At 50.5% G+C, this 21318-nt stretch overlaps 1 protein-coding gene across 10 annotated transcripts; it reads left to right on the top strand.

The window, feature by feature from the left end:
- Positions 1-2604: 2604 nt before the first annotated feature.
- On the top strand, positions 2605-20915 carry ZNF384 (zinc finger protein 384). 10 transcript variants are annotated; one of them, XM_064478977.1, is made up of 13 exons: positions 2605-2766; positions 2968-3023; positions 3905-3964; positions 9541-9611; positions 9899-10136; positions 10372-10419; positions 10622-10955; positions 11795-11887; positions 15434-15658; positions 16342-16524; positions 18023-18101; positions 18883-19041; positions 19568-20915. In XM_064478977.1, exons 4-13 carry the CDS (start codon positions 9546-9548, stop codon positions 19931-19933), a joined length of 1791 nt encoding a protein of 596 aa, XP_064335047.1. In that variant the 5' UTR covers positions 2605-2766; positions 2968-3023; positions 3905-3964; positions 9541-9545; the 3' UTR covers positions 19934-20915. The 10 variants fall into 10 exon arrangements, with proteins under 10 accessions (XP_064335047.1, XP_031300060.1, XP_064335048.1 ...); XM_031444200.2 differs by lacking the exon at positions 2968-3023; XM_031444201.2 differs by lacking the exons at positions 2605-2766; positions 2968-3023 and adding an exon at positions 3203-3419.
- Positions 20916-21318: the final 403 nt, after the last annotated feature.

The raw sequence follows: 21318 nt of genomic DNA, 5'->3' as shown, positions 1-21318 counted from the left end.
GGGGGCAATGAGGGAGGGACCTGATGAGGCTGAGGAGGACGGAAGCGGAAGCCTCCTTAACCTTTCCCTCCTTTCTCCACAGGAATCTAGTCCCTGTCAGGGGTCAGGTGGGGGGGGAGTTGGGGGGGGCAGGGCAGAGGGAAGAGGAGGCACAGAAAAGGATGAGCTGAAGTGCCCCGACAGCAGACGGCTATATCACCTTCTACAAAGAGGGACAGGGTGACCCCCATGGCTCATCCATATGCAGAAGGCACACATGAAGGCCCCTAATGAAGAGGGAATTAATTATCGCCTGATTAGGCTGCTGTTTTCTCTGAATTTAAATAAATTAAAATACACCAGCAAGACACTGGAAACCTTCACCTGTTCCTTCTCCCTAAATGCCTGCCTTCCCTCTGAAAAGGCATATGGCAGTGAAAGACAGAGGAGAAAGGAGATGTCCTGGTCTTCTGAGTTGTCCTAAAGGAATGACCCTAAACTAAATTGCACTGTCATGCTCATCAGGAAGTCTTGAGGCCCTGGGGAACAGATCCTAACTTTATCTCTCCTGGAGTTGAAACTGAAACCATGGGGTCTTGGGAGGTCTGCAGAAGGCTCCAAGTGGTAGACCAGAAAGTCACGGCTTAGGCACAGACCCAGAACAAACAATGGTCTTTCTGCCCCTTTGGTTACTGGAGGTCATACAGCCAGTCTCATCACTGTGCTTTCTTTATCTCCTGAGCTGTGCATCAAATGACTAAGCCAGGCTAGTCTTAAGCATTTTTCTGGAATGCTTACCATTGTGGCTCAGACCAAACCAGGGAATGGGGAAGCCCCCAGGAGGAGGGATCTCCCAGGCAGAGCTCAGGGTGTGGAAGTGATTCAAGATGGAAACAGTGTGCCAGCTGGAAAACCCCAGGCTAAAATTAACAGCCCTCCTCCCCCTACGCCCCACATTTATCTCTCTAAAGCTTTTCTCTAAGGAGTTCAAAGCACTTAAAACTTGCTTCTTACAGCAAGGCCACAACGAGCAGGGCTGACAGGTGGAGCCACTGAGGTCCAGGGGGTGCCAGTTAATGTAAATGGGAAAAGAACAAGAAAAAACCAGGACTCATAGTGATTATTACCATTTTGCTCCCACTTTTCTTTCACAGCCCCCAAAATCAAGGTTTCTCAAATCATCCATCTCCAACACATGAATCAACTAGGTCTGGTCACATCTCAGCCCTTAAGACCCTTATCCTGCCAAATGTCACTACTGGGTTAACACAGGCTGAGTGCGGAGTCTCAAAATGTGATAAAGAGGGCAGACTCCTTAAAAAAGATACACTTACAAGCCCAGAATACATATCTTCTATTTAAACATTTAATTGAAAAAATTTTTTTAGATGTCTTATGGTACTTCCTTGCTGTAACTTTGGGAAAAATCACTTAAATCTTCAGTCTTATGTTCATTACCTGTAAAACGGGCATTGTAGGTAGTTGTTTCTATCAGGGTTATTTTGCTCTCTAAGCAAGGAACTATTACTGTTGGTAAGAGACACTTCAGTTGTGCTTCACTCAAAATAGAGCTGAGCCCACAGGGATTCTGGTCAGATCTGGGTCAGGTCGGTAGCAGCATTCATTTACTCAAATAGCATATATTTATTCAGCATCTACTGTGTGCTCAGCAAAGCAGTGGGAGAGTACCATGTATGAGACAGTTTCTCCCCTGAGGAGCTGACAATTTTGCTGAGGAATCACATATATGATATAGTCAAAACAGCAACAAAAGGTACAGACTAAATGCTGTGGGAATTTTGAGAACGGGACCCTTATGGGTTGGAGCAATCAAGGAAGGCTTTCTGAGAGAGTTTATAGTAACTGTTCATTTATGCAACAAATGTTTATCGACCGATTACTTAGTGCTAGGCTCTGAGGATACAGCAGCAAACAATTCTAAGTCCTTATCCTCATGGAGACAATAACCCTGTTGGAAGAGATGGACAGCAAACAATATAGTATTAGGTAGAGTGCTATATTTAAAAGTACAGCCGGATGAGGAGGAGATAGAGATGTAGACGAGGGTCACGGGAAAATAGAGACCAAAGCAAAGGGTGTACCGGGGTGTGGTTAGGGAAGGGTCGGATTCTGAAAGCTGGGAGAAGTTATTAGTTACTTTTTGGGTCCAAGTAGAGATCTCGCATATTCAAAGCATTGAGACATTCTTGAGAGTTCACAAGAAAAAGGAATGGTAACTCCCTACATCAGCCTATTGCCCCCTGAGGTAAGGAAACCAGGACCGGTCTTTTAAGAATGCATACCTCCCCTCGTACCTTGATGCATAATTCATGAATCTGTCGCGTTCCCACCCTCTCACTTCCCCAGAAGTCCCTTCCGGAAGCCCGGGACATCGGTTCTAGAGGTTCAGCTCCTGCCCTTAGCGGAACCCGCCTTCACTTCCGCTGTGACGTCACATCCTTGGAGGGGCCTACCGCGTCTCGGGGCAGAAGCCACTTCCGCCCCTCTTTGTCGTAACTTCTGCCCTGAGTATCCTGGAGCGCTAGCCGCGCCGGATGTGCTCTAGCCGCTCCCGGAAGTGACTCGACCTTTGCATTTTTTCCCCCCCTTTCCCCATTGCCGCCCCCCCCCCACCTTGCTATTTCCCTCCCTCCCCCCTTTTCGTTTCCGGCGCTCCCGCCTTCTCTCCGCCGCGGCTCCACTCCGAGCCAGTGGGGGGAGGGAGGGAGGGAGGGGGCGTGGAGGAATCGGGGTTCTCAGGCGCACGAGCTGCAGCACCACTTCCGGGTGAGTGCTAGAGGAGGGAGGGAGGGGGCCACCCACCGCCTCGCGCCCCCGCCCTGCGGGTGTCTCGCGCGCGTTCCGTGCGTGTGAGTGTGTGGGTCTGTCTCGCGCCTAAAGTGCGTGCTCGCGCGCTCGCCTCACTCTCTCCCCCCTCCCTTCGCCCCCTCCGGGTCCTCCCACCGCACTCGGCTCCCTCCTTCCCAGCAAACGCCGCCCCTCCCGCGCTCTGGCTCTGGCGCCGCCGCAGCCGTCGCCGCCGGGTGAGTCTCGCGCCGCTGCAGCCGGCGCGCGCCCAGCTCTCTGCTCCTCCCCCCTCCCCTTTTCCTTGGGGGGGCGGGGAAGGGGGGGGTCCACGATGGGACTGTACGTGTGTCCGTCCCGGAACCGGAAGTGGTTGTGGAGGAGCGGGCGATGGGGAGGAATGGGGGGGTTTAGGGGGCGGGTGTCTGTCTGGTGGGTGGCAGAGTTCAGCTCCCTGGAGGGGAAGGAGGGGAGTCCCAAAGAAGGGTCTTTGAGGAAGGGGTGTAGGGCGACATCAGGCGAAGGCGCCCAGGGGCTGTCTCAAGGCAGCGAAGGTGTTTTGGGAAAAGCTGGGGTCTCCAATAGCTAGACCACTGTGCAGGCTGAGGGAGGTACTTCTTGGCGCAGGGCCTTGGGTAGGCAGGGGCGAAGTCCTCGCAGAAGTGGGGGGGAGGCCAGAGGAAGTGGCTGGGCCTGAACTGGCACTGTGCCTGACACAAGGGCTTGTGCATCCCCCCTAGTCCTCCGCTTTGCCTTCTGAGCCAATCCTCGGGAGGCGGGGACCCTTCTTTTCCTCCAACTCGTCTGTTCTCTGATCCCTGGATACTTGCGGCCCTGGGGAACCCAGAAGAACCAGTGTCTGAGCCAGGGAGTGGAACCCACACACTGGTGATAGAGTTCCTCTTAGTTGCTGGAAATTGGATTTATTTCCCTTGTAGCCACATAGAGGGTGGCACTACACTCCTGTTACTGTATCCTTGCATCTTTGGATTGTTGGTTGGGGGTCCGCCTGCCTTCCAGACTGAGTGCTGACAGTCAAAGAATTCCTGAGGTTCTTCTCCACAGTTCTCTGTTGGATGCACCCTTACTGGCCCCTGTAACCCAGACAATTTGTTTACAGAAAGTTCAGGAGCCCTGGAAAGGAGAAGGAGTAAGACGACAGGAGGAAGAGAGAGAGAGGGTAAGACAATTTTGGATTAATGGCTTTTCCGGTTTGGGGGGAGAAAGGGTCATAATCAAATGGCCTTTTACGGAAAATGTGACAATTCTTCAAGTAATAGCAATTGTTATACTGGTGTTTGCTGTGGGAGGAAAATCAGCCTTTTCCTATTATCTCGAATCCTCAGGAAGTTTTGTGCAAAAAGTTGGCACTGTACCCCATCACCTTCCATTCCCACCAGTCCTCATCAAGAATAGATTGTGAAATTCTCAAGTGAAATCACTAAGCAGTGTTGCATTGTGTCCAAAGGAGAACTTTATTCTGCTTTGAGGACAAATGGTTCCTCGTTGCCAGTATATTCCTTGTGGCACAGCTGATGGAATTGCCTTCCTGTATTTGGAACAAGCAGAACTGAGTTTTAGGTGGGGTTTGTATCCTTAATATTGCAGCAGAGTGTTTGAAGTGGATCTGTTGAGTGATTAGAATATGTGACATGGAGTTATTGGAATTTGACATGGTAGGGTGAAGTTTTGGGGAAAAAACTGGTTTGTGGGTAGTTTGAAGTAAAATTGATAAAAGTGTATGGCATGGACTCCAGAAGTAGGTCTGGAAAAATTCAATATATGAGACTTGGTGATAGAGTTTTAGGTTGCCTGGAAATGATAATATATCAACCCCAAAGAGTTTGAGTTCAGAGTATAATCTTAGAGGTGTCTTCTGAGAACCAATTCCAGGCTGGTTTATAAAATTTATTCCCCCGAGGTTTCTGAGCCAAAGTGGTGAGTAAATATTAAGTGCATATTCCCTCTTCTCCAGCCTTTTTTTTCTTTCTCTGTCCTGCCTCACGTTGCCCAGATCCGACAGTTATAGTGGAATGGGCAGGGCAAGGGCAACCACTCTTACTCGTCCTGCAGGGTGCAGGGTACAGTGGTCCAGCAGTGCCTGGGATAGAAGATGTTTGGCCCAGACTGCCAGCTTTGCAGTGGTGGTGATCCTGTTGGTCTGCTTGGGCATGGTCTTTGCCAATAGAATATTAGGATAAACCTGTTCTGAGTTATTTTGTACTTGGAAGAGCTCACAGTAGGAAGCCCCCCCAAATCCTATTGGGATGGCCCTCTTGAATGCCCTTAGGACCTGAGAAGGGTTTGTTTCCTAACTTGAGAAAAAATGGTCCTCTGTGTTAGTTCACTTCAAGTCCTTAGCTAATATTGCAACTTTTCAGCAGTTGTGCATTTTGGAATAGTTTTTCCCAAAAGAGAGTTTGAGATCCATGTGTCAAGTTCTTTCTGTGGTCGGATCTAAGTTGGTTGTTTTTTGCAGCTCTATTGCTTGTTAATGCTTCCAGTTGGTGATTACTAAACTGGAGGCTATAGGTCTGGTACATTTGGGTAGTTCCTTGTAATTATATGGTCTTTATGTAATTTCTACTAATTGTCATTGATAGTCCTCATCACATGGAAAAACTTCTCTCTCTTCCTTTTAGGAGTACTTTGAGCATTTTATTCTTTTTCTTTTTTTGTGTTGTCTCCATCTCATCACCAGATAACTTACGAATTTGTTTTGAGGGGTTCATACTCCTCTGTCCTCTACCCAAATAGAGACTTAGTAGAGTAGTAAATTATTCAGTCATCCACTGATGCAGGACCAAGAACTGGATTCCAGAAGTCTTGATTCCTCGGTTCCTCCTCTACTAAATTTGGTTTATATGAGTATTTCATGACTTTCTAAGGGTTGGTTGTTTGAGAGAACGTTAGTTTCTTGAGAAAAGAAAATCATGCTTTATTTGAAAAATAATTTTAAATTTAAAAAATTGTCATTTAGTACCAGGAAAGAGGTGGTAGTCTTCACCACATCTACGAAAACCACATGCTGGAGGCAGTGGTGTCTCTATCCCTGGGTGGTTAGTAGCACTGTGGGAGGATGGACAGACTGACAGAGCTTTGGTGCAAGAGTTCAAGGCCCTCTTGCATGTTTCATGGATGTTACTTAATATTGTCTTTTTCCTTCACCTCCTCAGTGGTTCCAGAATTTCTTTTGAGATTGGAAAAGAAGTATGTAAACCTCTTGAAAGAAAAGTAGTGTCCAACTTAATTACAGTAAACCTCCCTTCATATTAGTAGAACAGGAGAGACCTGGGGCAGTGGTAAAGTTGAAATTAGAACCCAAATTTTCAATCTGCCAACATCTTCTTTCCACCTAGTGTGTTTTTCCTTCTTTTCTGTCCTTTGGGGCTATAGTAGAAGCCTTCCTCTTCCTTCTCAGTCTAGGGTAAACCAGTTTTGTTTTTTTTTTTTTAAATATTGGCATAATCATCAAAACCGGCGCTCTGTGTAAAGACGAGCTTTCCCTGTAATATCATTACCTTCTTCAGGTTTTAAGACTTGCTCTGTGCCTGCTTGGATGTGGGGATCGTTTGCAGGGAGTTCCTTCACACAGGGTGGACAGTTGAGAGCAGAAGTGGTAAAACGACAGTAAACAGCTGTTTGAGGGACCCGGCACCCGGCCACCGCAGGACACAACTCCAGGGGGCGCCATTTACATTGTGTTCTGACAACAGCCTGCCTTCTTGGCCTCTGTTTGCTCTCAGGTCAGGAAAAATAGAGATGTAAGTCAGCCTCATCAGAACAGCGTTGGGCCTTTCTCAGGTGTCATCCTGTTGGCAAATACTGCTTCTAGTTGGGCCAGCAGTGCTCCCATGTACCCCCTTTTCGGGCTGATGTGTTTATCAGAAGCCCACAGGCACCTTTATCGTCTTGTCTTGGGAGTAGCTGTGGTTCTGAACTTCACTTTGTTCTCTTAAGAACCAAAACAGAGTGAAAGACTGGGTATCGGGGAGGTGGAGGGACATTTTATTCCTTTTACCCCCTCCAGACAGTGTGGCCTTTTAACTCAGACTCCATCATTCTAAAATCAGTTATCTTGGTGGCCAAGTGAGGTTTCACTAGATGTGGATGGAAAATACCATCTTTCACCGCATTTTGCTGTTACTGAGAACTTCATTTTTAAAAACATTTGCTGAGAGCTCTCTAAGAAGTATATAGTCCGTTCCCTGGAATTATTTTAGATTTTGATTTGTGAATCAAACCACAGCATCAGAGAACACATACTTGGGTTGGTCTCTTGTAGGACCTCTTTCCTAGCTTGCTTTTCGATCCTAGGTTGAGATCCCTGCTCTGCTGTTTACTGTTTGCCTCCAGTTTCCTCTTTTGAAAAACAGGATTGCAGTATCCTGCTTCATAGATTTTTTGTGGGAGTAAATGGTGCAATGGTTGTAAAGTGTTTAGAACAGTACCTTGAACACAGTTGGCACTTAATAGACGTTAGTGGTGGTGGTGATATTGTCCACCAGGTGAGAACCCAAGGCCACGTTTCGCCCAGAAACGGCCTCGCCGGAGCCCCTGGTAGGACCCTGTGAACGAATGCAGTCTTTTCTGGGGGGAGGGGGCCTCATTCACAGGAGTCCTATCTGAGGACATTCTTATTTTCAGGCTCTCAGTTCCTCCTTCCTAAGTTTTCACATCCATAATGTGTTTACTTCCTTGACTCTCTAGGGGGAAATTGTAAGTAGACCCTCCTTTCTTTTACTCCCAGGCCTAATTCCCTACTTCATTTCCGCCATAGTCACCACTCTTTGTTTCATTCCCCTCAGCTAGAAGGTTAGATGGATGGGGGCTGTGGGTTAAAGTCAGAGCCCCTAGCATTGTTTTCAAGATCTGAGTGTACAGTCGGCTGTCAGTCGGTTCATTAAGTGTGGACTTGCTTACTGAGTGATGAGTCCTATGTTAGAGACTGGGGGCAAGTTCAGGGTGCGACCCCTGCCTACGAAAAAGGTCGGCAAGATTGGATCCCCTTAAACAGTGATCTGATTGCCTCTTGATGCCCATTGCCTAAGGAGGGCCTGGGGCCCTTTGTAAAGCTGGGGCTGGAAGGGAAACAGGTAGCACCTGTGTTGGGGACTTTCTGGTTTTACTGTGTTTTATAATTCAGGGAGCAGGATTTGCCTGTGGTTGATCATCAAGGCATTTAAAGTTGAGCCTCACTTGTGTGAAGATGTTGTAGCCACAGATTTGGTGCACTCGTCTCCTCTCCTTTGCTACTTTTTGGGAAAAAATAGGCTGAAATTAAGTTCTGCTTCCTTTCTTGGGGTTTTATGAAAATTGAGAGGGCTGTTCAATAGAGCAGAAAAAGGGTGTTGAGATTTCTGGAGGAGGACCGCGTGCAGGGTTACATTTAGAGTGATATCCTTTTGCTTCACTTCCTTTGTTGAAGAACCTTCCTAGTTTCCTCAGTCCCAACTTGAAACCTGGTTTCTGTGTCTAGTCCGGCCTCCCGCTCTCAGTACCACTGGCCTCTGCCTCCAGCATGCCCTCAGCAGGGCCATGGCCGTAAGTCAGAGCCTCCTGTGAGTCCTTCCCGCCCAGACCGTGGTTGCTCTTGGCCCAGGGTAGCAGCGTGGTGTTAATGTGTGGTTCCACTCTTCTTTGTCTCCCCGTCCCACCAGTCTCGTTCATACTCCCTCTTCACCTGCCTGCTGCCAGCCTGCATCTCTCCTGGTCCAGGCTTTGGGGAGGTTGCTCTTGACCAATATCCTGCAATGAAGCCTTGCTAGGAGAGGCGATCAGAGTGTGAAAATGGGGGGTGGGAAGCCTGGGCTCTGGACCCATCTGTGACTTGCAGTGCGATTCTGAGGGATTGCTTTTCTTCTTATCTCTTTCTACTTCCCGAAGTTTTAAGCTCTCCTGTCATCCACCTACAGGGACCTTGAACTCTCAGAAACGTAGTGTTGGAGAATGACGAAACAAGAGTCTGGTCATGTGTGAGTGTCTGGCCCATCGGCGTCCCGATTCAGACTCTCTTTAGGTGGAGATCTGGTCTGTTGCTGCTTTTGCTGGCGCTAGAACCCTTTTAAAACTGGTCACTCCTAGGTTCTCACTGCTCAGTCCAGTGGGTGTGGTGGCCAGTGCAGTGTCATAGATGTTCTTAGACCTTGGTGGGGTCTGTTGAGTGGGGCATGGTCCCCCAAAATACCTTAATCCTGATTCCTGCCAATTTCATTCTTTACTTCTCTTGGGCATTTTGTGTTCTGGCCTAGAACCTTTACAAGCTACATGGAACTATAAATGTGTCGATTAGAACTCTTGAAATTTTTTATTTCTAGGAAGATGGACTCGAGGGATGGAGGAAGAGGAACAATGATGCATACCCTGGCTGGTTTCAGGCCAGTCAGTGATCTGCTTGGTGGGACCTTGGGCCCATGCCTTCCCCTCTCATGACCTCAGTTTCTCTTTTTGTCAGCAAAAGAAAGTAACACCAACTCTTGTTTCTTTGGGGTCTGGGAGCCGTCGTGTGGGAAAATGAGATGTGTATAAGCTCTCTGACCAGCATCACAACTGGAAGAGTCTCTGTTGAATGGGGAAATAGTGCCGAGTGGCTCAGACCAATGGGACTGACCATGCTGGATCCTAAGGTCTTGACTCCTGATTCCCAGCCTGTGGTCAGATGCCAGAGAGGAGACCAGGAACCCCTCAGCCCACCTTCACTGCTCAGCTGCTTCGCGTTGTTCCTGGGTGTGACGTGGTCTCTCTTTCCTCCTTCAGGTAGAATGGAAGAATCTCACTTCAATTCTAACCCGTACTTCTGGCCTTCTATCCCCACAGTCTCAGGACAGGTAGGTGGTATTGGTTCTTTGCTTCTACTCCATTGCATACTTTTTTCAGCTCTGTTTGGTAAATTCTGTCACCGTGGAGACTACAGCAAGATAAGTCACGTGCTGTTTCTCCGGGTCCCCCTCTGTTGAGAATTCTGTAGTGTTTCTGTTGGGCTTCTCTCCGGAAGCACAGAGATACTGACCACTTGCCTTTTGGTCTCCACGGAGGATGGAAAGTACAAGGTGCCGAGGGAGCAGACAGATCCAGACTCCCCCTCAGAGACGCTCTCCTCTTCCTTCCCTTTCAGATTGAGAACACGATGTTCATCAACAAGATGAAGGATCAGCTGCTGCCAGAGAAGGGCTGTGGGCTGGCTCCACCCCACTACCCCACCTTGCTGACAGTGCCTGCCTCGGTGTCCCTGCCCTCGGGCATCAGTATGGACACAGAGTCCAAGCCAGACCAGCTGACCCCACATAGCCAGGCATCTGTTACCCAGAATATCACGGTGGTCCCTGTGCCGTCTACAGGACTGATGACTGCTGGTGAGCACCTCTGCTCTTCTCCAATCTGAGGTCTTGATCTTCTGTGATCAGTACCCCAGGCTGGAGGGCTCCAAGGACTTGGGGAGTGGGATATGTGTTTGATTGCTCAATCAAATTTTTATTAAGTGCCTACTGTGTGCCTAGCAATGCGCTAGGCATTGTGGGGGATACAAAGAAGTAGAAGATGCGGTCCCTGCCTTTGAGGAGGTGACATTCTTTCCTTCTCTGAATCAAGGAGTCTCCTGTTCTCAGAGGTGGAGAAGAGAAGGGAGTCAATCAAGGGGTAAATCTCACTGTTACCGGGGATGGGGTGGGGACAGGGGTTAGGAGACTATTGTTTTTCTACAGGGTTTGGGGTTTCCTATATACTCTGGGCGAGGGGGTGGTGGTGAGGGGTTAAGTAGACACTGATCTGGGGGAAGTTAAATAGGACTCAGATCAGGACTGGGCAACATGACACCATCTCCCTTTTCTCCCAATCCTAGGTCCTGGTTTGGTAATCACGTCCCCCTCAGGCTCCCTTGTGACCACAGCCTCATCAGCTCAGACCTTCCCCATTTCGGCTCCCATGATTGTCTCAGCTCTTCCCCCTGGCTCACAAGCCCTGCAGGTGGTCCCTGACCTCTCTAAGAAGGTAGCATCGACCCTAACAGAGGAAGGAGGCGGTGGTGGTGGTGGAGGTGGCCCTGTGGCCACTAAGCCCCCCCGGGGCCGAAAGAAGAAGCGGATGCTGGAGTCGGGGCTGCCTGAGATGAACGACCCTTATGTCCTGTCCCCCGAGGATGATGATGACCATCAGAAAGATGGCAAGACCTACAGGTAAGAGTCAGAGCTAAGGGCAGGCCAGGGGGCGGCTCCCAGCTTCCCTGCCGCATCGGGCTCTGTGCTCTGCAGCTTCCACTTCAGGTCCCTGTGCATGTCAGGCGTCTGCTGAGGGTAGGAAGGTGGGGCTTCTGGCACTTCTCCAGTGCCTCCTCCCTAGGATGCAGACCCATTTCACCCCTGCCCTTTCTGGGGGTGTAAGCGTTAACTTATTTGGGGTGACATAATGGGGTTTCTTGTAATGAGGCTCCAGACTGGGCCTGAGATCCTTGACACCAGCTCCTTTTTGCTTTCTCCATCTTCCATTCCTATTTTTCCAAGAAACCTTCCTGCCAAGCCCCTAACCTTGACCTGTGTGCCACCCACAGGTTCTTGGGCCGTATTTGAGCATTGAGCCTGCCTGACCCTGCATGGCTGGGACGAGGGGATGACGGGAGGGGTCTATGAAAAGGCGGGATTGAACAAGGTCCCCCCTTCCCCCTGTGGAGCACATGCTTGTGAGATGGCTGTTTGCTCACTTTCTCATTCATGGATGTTCTCTTGATCCTCCACTTCCTTTAAGTTGTCCATTGCCGAAAAGCATTCTGTGCGTATTTGCATGTGGTACTGTACAAAAATAATTACATCTCTAAACTCCCTGCCCTTTGAAAGTTGGAAACCTTTTAATCCCCTTGAGAACCATCAAGGGCCCTAGTGGGTTTGGGAAGTGTGGTCCCAGTGTACAGAGTGGAATAACCACTGTCACAGCTTTGATGCAGACAGGGGCAGTTGTGCATGGCTGGGAGACGGGGTCTGTCCTTAGCGTACCGAGATGGGCAATGTTGTTCCCATTTTAGGAGCGAAGGGAACTGCGGCACAGGAAATGGACAGAGCCTTGGGCTCATGGATTCAGTTCCCGGCTCCACCACGAACTTGCTGTGTGACCCTGGGCAAGTCCTTTTCCCCTCTCTGGGCCTCAGTTTCCTCATCTGTAAAATGGGGAGAATTCTGTGTATGCCTCCCAAGTGTCGGGAGTATATATCAGATAAGATTTGAAATGTTGGGAACATCAAAAGAGATAAACAGTCATCGTTTAACTTTATTTCTATGTGTTGTACACTTCTACTGTGGAGAGTACAGTGTCTAAATTCCTCTTTGTAAGTGAAAACGAGGAGAGTGTTGCTATGCAGAAAGTATCGAGCTCTGCAGAATTCCAGCTCATAATCTGACAGTTCATCGCAGCTTTATCATTGCAGGTGTACCTCACTGTATAGAATAAAGGTATTCCCGGAAAATGTTTATATCGTATCAGAAAACTGCCTGACAAGTGTAATTCATTTAAAGGCATTATTTTATGTATCGTTTCATAAAATGAAAATCCCTTTTAAGTTTATTTTGTAGAAGTCTGGATTTTTATGTATTTGCTTAAAGTGAGGTCATTGTGACATGAGGGTTCACCTGCACAGAGTCGGCTCCTGTAGGAGTAGCAGGTTGCCCTCTGACCGTCTCATGGGCCAGGGCCCTGATTCTGCCAGGTTTTCTTTGTTTGCTTTTTGGTCCCACATTAAAGCTATTTCTAGACTTCCCAAATGGTGTATGGAAAGAAATGTGAATATATACTCAGCGGGCAGTCCCATAGGACCTTCCCACCCTCAGTGGTTTTGGAGTTCTTGATGGCCTCACCTCCAGGTGACTCGAGAACTCTGAACTTAGGGGGGACTAATTGTGTTACAGGTAAATGGAATTTCTTCTGAAAATCTGAAGCTCCAAAGGAATCTTTTTAATCCCTTTTTCGATGCACGTCAGTCACATCCGTCCCCGTGGTCGGTGGCATCTGACTGGGTGTTGGAGGAATTAGGCTGTTTTTCTGGGTGGGTCCACTTACTCCCAGCTCTTCGTTCCCATCCAGCGAATGGGAAGCAGTCATGGCCCTCGTCTACCGTGTGGAAATGTTTTGAGGGAAAATCGGAGTATTTGAAAGTATTTTTGAGCATCTTAGAAAAAAAGGGATGATAACTCAGTGGTTATTGTAACCACGGCCATGGCATTATACGCCTCCAAGGGGCACCTTTGTCGTGTCGGGTGTGAATAATGCCCCCTAGAGCTGTGCGCCCAGTGACATGGACATTTCTGTTCCCGGCCACTGCCCCCTGCCACAGCTCTCCTGTGTCAGGTTTCTTTCCGACCACCCGACACCTTGCATTAGACTTGTACTGATTTGGCTTCATGGGATTTCAGAGTTGGAAATACTTTAAAGGTCGCCTGAGCCTCTCTGTAGTTTTAGTGCTCAAACGTTTTTGGCGGGAGAGGGTCCGGCCTCTCCCTGAATGCGGCTAGTGAGAGGAGCCTCGGGTCAGGCACGAGTGAAGCACTGTTAGCCTTTGGCAAATTACTTTCCCTTTCTGAGCCTTTCTGTACTTGCTGGGTTGTTGTAAGGAGTGGAAACAATGTGTTTAAAGCGCTTCATTCCCAGCCGGGCAGCATCAGGCGCAAGAGCGAGTGGCAACTATTACTGCATTTGTTATCACGGCATTGCTGTCATCACCCTGATGATACTCACTCCTTCGGAGACTGCTCGTTTTGTGCCAGCCCATTATTGATGAATTTAAGTTTTGCAACTTCTTCCCTAGTTGAAAACTTTGATGAAGAGGGCTGTTTTCTCTTGTATAATCAGTCACAGATTAAGGGTGCAGTTGTGTGTTCAACATTTACATGCAAACTAAGGAAATTTTGCTTGAGTTATAATGAACGTGTTGTCCCACCTGTCAGAGAAATCTCAGGGCCAAGGGAAGTTATTTTGTAACTTTAGTTCAGTTCCCATCCAAGTGACAGTGTGGCTAGTTTCCAGCCTCAGTCTTAGTGAAATGCACAGCGGCGTGAGCTCGTCCAGTGCTGGTGCGGCTCACGGTGACACACTTTCATTGTGAGAGGACACTTGGCTTACACTGACCATCCTGGGTGTTTGCTGGCCCCTCTGGGGGGGCAGATGTTTCTCTCTCCATTTTACAGACCAGAAAATTGAGGTCTAGATTGATAAGCAAGCCTTTAACTGAACCCTGGGTAGAACCCAGGTGTCCAGATTTCCATGGGCTGTGTCCTGTGGACCCTGCTAACTATAAACAGAACCTCCCGCCTCCCATCCAATGGTTGGGCTTCTCAGACACAGCCTGGGGTTGGTGAACTGGTAATCAGATTTCCTTCAGAGTTATCAAGTGACTAGAGAACTAGAAATTGGCCTTAACGACTGGAATTTTAGAAGCGTAAATACAGGGACCATACCCCCCGCCACTATCAGTGGGCTCTTCTTCTCTGAGGAGCTCAGAGATCATTCTAGATTGCATCTCAGCTATTCTGTAAAACTTCTCCTGAGATCAGAAAAAAGCAGAAGCCACCCTTCCCCATCCCAAACCCCTCTCACAGAGATAGGCTGGGGAGGACCCGAGGGAGAGGGGCTTGTCCCAGGAGCTTGCCTCCCAGGCTGCGGCCCTTTCCACCAGCCTGCGTTGTGTGCTGGTGAGTTACTGAGGGATGGTGGGGTTCCAGCTCACCTGTAGATCGCTCTCGCCCAGTAAAGTCTGAGTGGCGTGGCTCATCTTGCCCACAGGCCTCCTTATTTGCTGTTGTTGGGCAGTATCGGAGCAGGAAGAAGGATGGCCATCTCAGGTGATGAGTGAAAGTACATTCAGATGCTGCTGAAGTCCCCAGCAGCGCTGACACTGGCTCCCTGTGCCAGGGAAGCTCAGGTCCTGCCAGTCTTTTTCTCCTACACCTCTGAGGGATACAGCTCACTCCACCAGTTACCTTGGCTCATTGCAGAAGTGGTTCTCACTTGATCGCCAAGGGGCTGGGCGGTGGGGGTGGTTGCTGGAACACCAGGTACAGGGTGGAGGCCAGACGTCTGTGGTTTGGGACAGGCCCTCCATGTAATCCTGACACTTCTCCACCCCATCCCTCTAGGAATCACTGGCAAAAAGGAAGCAGGAGAAACTCTGAGAGAAGACAGTTAAATGAGGAGTCAGGAGAGAAGTCCTGGGGAATCTAGTCAGTGTGTCCTCATCATCATCTTGGGAACTTGAGGACTACCTGAAGGATATACTTGATCCATGGGGAACTGGGGAAAGGAGTTCTTTAAAAGTCTGAAATCAAGTTATAGGCAGAAAGAAAACGGAAGTTGGGTGATACTCCTGGCTTAGTGGAATCCACATCAGCCCAGAGCCCGTAACAAGATTTTCCTGTTGCACCTGGTTGAATTCTTATTTTTGTACACATTTAGGGAGTCCAGTCGTTCAGCCAACACTTACGAAGTCCTTTATTGTGTTGGGCTGTATTAGAAGCATAGACTGTAAAGACAGGTAAAACAGAGCTCTCGCGGGCTTCCCAGTGTCGCTGGAAAAGGAGAGCCATCAGACAGGTTGGCTTCTTTGGAAGTGGAGGGGCGGGGTCAGCAGTGCCCTCCTGGCGGAGCAGGTGCTAACCGCTGCCCTCCCTTGGCCCAGGTGCCGGATGTGCTCCCTGACATTCTACTCAAAGTCGGAGATGCAGATCCACTCCAAGTCACACACCGAGACCAAGCCCCACAAGTGCCCACATTGTTCCAAGACCTTCGCCAACAGCTCCTACCTGGCCCAGCACATCCGTATCCACTCAGGGGCCAAGCCCTACAGTTGTAACTTCTGTGAGAAATCCTTCCGCCAGCTCTCTCACCTCCAGCAGCACACCCGGTAAGGCTGCTCTTGGTTTCACCCCACTCCCTGCCGTGAGCCCCTCACCCCAAGGCCACGTGGCCTGCACCTCCTCTTCTCTCCACGTCTTCTTTTTTCCCTTTCGCCTCTGTCCCCGGGGAGCCTCAGTGCTCTCCTGTTGCTGTCTGTGAAAACTCAACTACATATCCCTGCAGTCTGGGGGGCCTGGAAAATGGTGCTCTCCCATCCCAAAGTCTGGAATGATGTGTGTGGTTTCTCTCTGTGTCTGTGTTTGGAAATCTTCTGCAGAGCAGGCCCTGCTTTTACTCAGTTCAGAGCCAAAGTGTGCCTACAGCCTCAGGTCCATGGGGAACAGGCGGTCTTGGTCTTGTTCAGATTGCTATTTGGAAGCAGGGTGTCTGTGGTGAGTGTGTAACCTTAGCGCCGAGCAGAGGGCTGACGAGACGGAAATCTTTAAGGTTACAGGAGCCAGGGCTGCAGCTCTTCATCATCTCACTGCCATTCTAGCCACCGACTTAAGATCAGCAGCAACATAGACGTGGGTGTCCTCTTCATTAGCCTCTTCAGGCCGGAGTGCGTGTTGGGGGAGGGAGGAGGGGCGTTCTCATCCGTCAAGCAACGTCATTTCACCCAGCAGAGAGCTGAGCCCGTGGTGTCGAACTGCTCCCTCCTCCCTCCTTCCCTCCTCTCCTCTCCGGCAGGATCCACTCCAAGATGCACACGGAGACCATCAAGCCCCACAAGTGCCCGCACTGCTCCAAGACCTTCGCCAACACCTCCTACCTGGCCCAGCACCTCCGTATCCACTCGGGGGCCAAGCCCTACAACTGTTCCTACTGCCAGAAGGCCTTCCGCCAGCTCTCCCACCTCCAGCAGCACACACGGTAAGGGAGAGTGGCAGGCTACTGCCCCCGCCCCGCTGGCATGCCCTCCCCACCCCCGCCCCGGACACACACAACAACCCGCATGCGGGGGGCGGGGGAGAGACCCGGCTGGAGGAGAGACCTGGCTGGAGGAGAGCACCGCTGGCACCTAGGAGAAAGACCAAGCAACACTGGAGGCACAGATGGATGCTCAGAGAGAGCCCTTCTGGGGCAGAAGCAGTGCTGAGGAGATGCAGCGACTGTGTGGCATTCCCTGGCCTGTGGGAGGAGGAGCCTCACCTGGAGTGGAGATGTCTTCTTCCCTCGTTTCCCTCCCTGAAATCACCCATGCACATGTCTTGCAAGACTTCTTCCTCAATGCCAAAGCAGGGCCATTTGGTTGAAGCCCGTCCCTCTAGCCCTTGGGGCACCAATCATGAATGGGAGTTAGAATGAGACTTCAGCTGGGTCCCAGCCCGGCGGCACCTGCAGCAACAAGCAAGGCTCCTCGGGATGCCCGGAGTGGAGCGTGGAACAAAGTGTGTCCTGCATGTTCACGGAGAACCAGCACACAAAACAGAAAAGCTCAGACTCCGTAAGGATGTGCACTGTTTGCCCCGTGAATCTGGAGCGACTCGGAGGAGGTGAGCCTGCCGTCTAGAAGAGGTGGTGATTTCCTTCGATGGTATGTCAAGTTGAACTGGCGTTCAGACTTGCTGGCCGTAGGCCACCTCTCCCGGCTGCTTCTGGAGGTGGCGACCCCCCTTAAGGCGGTCCGACATCTTGCTTCACGAAGAGAAGGAATTGGGCTTTCCTCACAGGGAGACGTGTCCCGCGAAGTTTTCAGAATTTCATACCAGGGGTCTTGAAAAGCACCCAGTCACGGAGACGGTTCTGAAGTCCCTGCTGAGGAGCAGGGGTCTGTACACCCTCGAGTCTGTGGCTCATCCCAGCGGAGGGCCCTGTAGTGTTTGGAAAGAGGTCAAATTGGTACTAACTAGGCACTTCCTGCAGTTAGGGGGCTGGACTGGGACAAGCCCCAGGGAGTGTCCACGAGTGTTAGTATCACTGCTGCTCTTCACAGTGCGCATAACTCTGCTTTTCTTTGACACCAGGACTTTCTCTGGGAGTGGTACTCAAGGCTGGGGGGAGAGTTTCTGGCTGTGTGTTGGGGGCCAAGGGAAGAGTGTTGCGTGTTTCTTTTTTCTCACCATTGTGTTTCCCTTATGTTCATGAGCGAGGGGCGGTTACTGTAGGAGCTGCCTTGTCTGTCATTGCGGTCCGCCTGCCCCCAGCCCCGCCCCTGGCAGAGAGGAGCCCAGCCCCGGCTGAGTGGTGCAGACAGCCGTGGAAACCCGGCCCCCCGGCCTGATCCTGATCCAGCCTGATCCGTGTCAGAGGCGCTGAGCTGGCGCCTCCTGGAGACCTCCGTGTGCTCCCAGAGGAGGCCTGTTGAGGCGCCGGTCCCCGAGTGGCCTTGCTGACGTCCTTCCCTTTCTTCTTTTCTCGTCCCGTGCAGAATCCACACCGGTGACAGACCGTACAAATGTGCACACCCGGGCTGTGAGAAGGCCTTCACGCAGCTCTCCAATCTGCAGGTAAATGCTCCGCCCTCCACGCGAGGCCTTGAGCCTAAGACTTGGGGTCGCAGGGCCGCTTGACTAGAACCGTGGTTCTCAGACTTTCAGGCCCCTTGACACTCTTCACAGTCCTGGGGGGACCCAAAAAGCTTTGCTTGGTGTGAGTAACATCGAATTACATAGACATTACAAAAGTGGAAAAGTTGAAAAAATATTTAGTAATTTGTTTAAAAATAACAAAGCCTATTGCATGTTAACGTAAGTAACATATCTCTAAATCCACCCCCCCCCCCCAGAATTTAAGAAGAATGGCATGGCTTTACATTTTTGCATATTTATTTAATACCTGGCTGCCTAGAAGGTGGCGAGGTTCTCACATCTGCTGCGTTCAGTCTTTATATTACACAGTGTGTAATCTCTGTACAGTCACGATGGAATGAGAGTGAAAATGCAGACAGTGTCTTATTATTATCTTGCAAATAGTTTTGACCTTGGGGGCCCCCTGAGAAGGCCTTGGTACTCCCTAGCGATCCCTGTGCCTCACTTTGAGAACCACTGGACTAGCGGGGCCAGGCATAGCCATCTTTCTTACTTTCGGGACCCTGGTATGTGCTGCATGAGGTACGCTCCTTCCCTTAGCCGGTAGCTCCTGCAGTTTCATTTGGAGCAGTTTCTGCTGCCTTCCGATAGGAGGAGAACCTGGGAGCCCTGGCACCCCGCTCAGGGCTTTCCAGTAAGGTCAAGGAGGCAGAAGGGCGGAGTCCAGCGCACTCACCCTGATTTCTCTTAATTTTCCCAGTCCCACAGGCGGCAGCACAACAAAGATAAACCCTTCAAGTGCCACAACTGTCATCGGGCATACACAGACGCGGCCTCGCTGGAGGTGCACCTGTCCACGCACACCGTGAAGCACGCCAAGGTGTACACCTGCACCATCTGCAGCCGGGCCTACACGTCGGTGAGCGCTCGAGTCCTCCCCTCCTTCCCTCCTGCCAGCGCCACCACCCACCTTCTTGGTGAAGAGCTGCTGCGGCAGACACGCCCCCTCCCTTGTTCCAACCTGGCAGAATCAGTAAAGAGAACAGAAATTGCAAAGACCCAGAGCTGAGGAGCTGAGAGGATGCCTGGTCCTTTAGGCCTATAGAGATTGCTAAGCAGTGATTCTTCATTTGACTTAAACATCAGGCAGAAGAGAGCATCTGGCAATTGTGGGAGGAGAGTTTTCAGTGAGATGTTTTCCGTTAGACTCCAGAGACAGGTGGTCAGGTTGTTCCACGCAGAGATATTTGAGAAGATGGCAGCTTGCCCTGTGCTGGTGGAATGCCCACGGTGATGCTAAAGGTCCCCCAAGTAGTGACACCAGAAGTGGCTCCAGAAAACCCCTGTATAAGTGTCGTTCTCTGTACAGCAAAGTAAGAGCCCAGGGTGCTGGGCACAAGGAACCTCTCTCCTCCTTCCCTCAACTCCTTTTTCATCTCCCTCAGGAAACGTACCTGATGAAACACATGCGCAAACACAACCCTCCTGATCTCCAGCAGCAGGTGCAGGCGGCGGCGGCGGCGGCGGCGGTGGCGCAGGCCCAGGCCCAGGCCCAGGCCCAAGCTCAAGCCCAGGCCCAGGCCCAGGCCTCCCAGGCTTCGCAGCAGCCCCAGCAGCAGCAGCCGCAGCCACCACACTTCCAGTCCCCGGGGGCAGCCCCCCAGGGTGGGGGCGGCGGGGACAGCAACCCCAACCCCCCACCCCAGTGTTCCTTTGACCTGACCCCCTATAAGACGGCGGAGCATCATAAGGACATCTGCCTCACTGTCACCACCAGCACCATCCAGGTGGAGCACCTGGCCAGCTCATAGGGACCTGTGCTGCCGTCCACTGGGAAGAGGGGAAAGAAGTTCCGCTCCCTTCTTTCTCCACCTCCCCTTGGTGGGAAAAGTCCTCTTCTTCCTTGACAGGCCTTGGCTCCATCTCCTTGGGCCTCAGGCACGGCCTTCCTTCACAGGACACCATCCTTGTTCTTGACTCCTCTTCAGAAGGAACGTCAGCCCTCCTGATGGCAGAGGAGTCCTGAGCTGGTAGCGTAATCCAGCAGCCTCCCCTCCTAAGCATAGCTTTTAAAATTGGGGGTCGGTGCTCAGGGGAGGGGTTTGCTATGACCTCATAGAGACTTTTCCAGCATGGGCACTTAAACTCTCTCCTCACCCTTGTGATCCTCCAAGCTTGGGCTGATAGAGGACTAGAGGCTGGCCTCCCAGATTCCAGAGGAGGGAGCCCTAAATGCAGCCGGCCTCCTGTTCTGTCCTTGCCTGCACAAGAACAGAGGTTTCTCTCATACCCCTGTCCCTGGGAGCCGTTTTCTTCCCCAAGCCGTTTTCTTCCCCTCACGGTCTCGTTTCACTTCCTACCTAATGCTGGAAGGAGATCTGGGGGAGTCAAACCCCCTTTATTTGTAAAGGGGCAAGGGCTGAGATGTGGTCCCCAAGGGGCCAGAGATCCCCAAAATGGTCACAGGTGGCTTAGAAGTGTGGGCTGTGGTTTCCCTTGGAACCTCTCCCCTTCTTTGCCAGCCGAGGCTCCCTGCTCAGTCTCCTGGTCCCCAAACCTAAGGAGCTGTGGAATCTGTGGGTTCTTTGTGAAACCCCATGACAAGGGAGCAGTGCAGAGAAGGGAGAGTTCAGGGCAAATGCAAGGACTGGACTTAACTCCCTAGGTGCCACGGTCAGTTGCCGGACACGGATTTATATATAAATATATATATATAAATATATATATACCCACTCATCACGGCCATCTTTGTTGTAACCATTTCTGTGTTTATAAATGCATTATCTCCGAGAATTTTCATATTTGATGTTTTGTTTATTTTTGTCCTTTTTGTTTTTCTCCACCCTGTCTTCTGGCCAATGGCATTTTTGTTTCCTTTTGTCTTTTTTTTTTTAATCATGGCAGATTTCAGAGAAAAGAGAAAATGAAAAAAAAAAATCAGAAAACCAGTTGTTATAAAGCAATTTAAAATGAAGAAAAAAAGAAAATCTTATGTACAAACCAAGGGGTGTTTTTAGAACCTTGTATAGAAATAAATTCGTGTAAAAGGATCGGAGGCAGTGGAGCTGCTGCTGTGAGTGAGCATGGGAGCCAGCTGTCTGGGGAGGCGTGCGAGGATTTACAGCAGGGTGTGCGTATGCGAAGACTGAATGCTGCGTGTCGCGGCCTTGTGTGTATCCCCAGCCATAGAAGGGTA

This window comes from Camelus dromedarius, chromosome 25 (genome assembly GCF_036321535.1).
Source record: "Camelus dromedarius isolate mCamDro1 chromosome 25, mCamDro1.pat, whole genome shotgun sequence".
Lineage (NCBI taxonomy): Eukaryota > Metazoa > Chordata > Mammalia > Artiodactyla > Camelidae > Camelus > Camelus dromedarius.
This window is presented reverse-complemented; position numbering and strand designations above follow the sequence as displayed.

Bases quoted from the DNA above. Each gene is read 5' to 3' on its own strand.
- ZNF384 (XM_031444200.2), top strand. From the start codon at position 9,546: ATGGAAGAATCTCACTTCAATTCTAACCCGTACTTCTGGCCTTCTATC. The intron at 10,956-11,794 runs GTAAGAGTCAGA...TTCCCATTTTAG, and splicing joins AAAGATGGCAAGACCTACAG to GAGCGAAGGGAACTGCGGCA. The intron at 19,042-19,567 runs GTGAGCGCTCGA...CATCTCCCTCAG, and splicing joins GCAGCCGGGCCTACACGTCG to GAAACGTACCTGATGAAACA.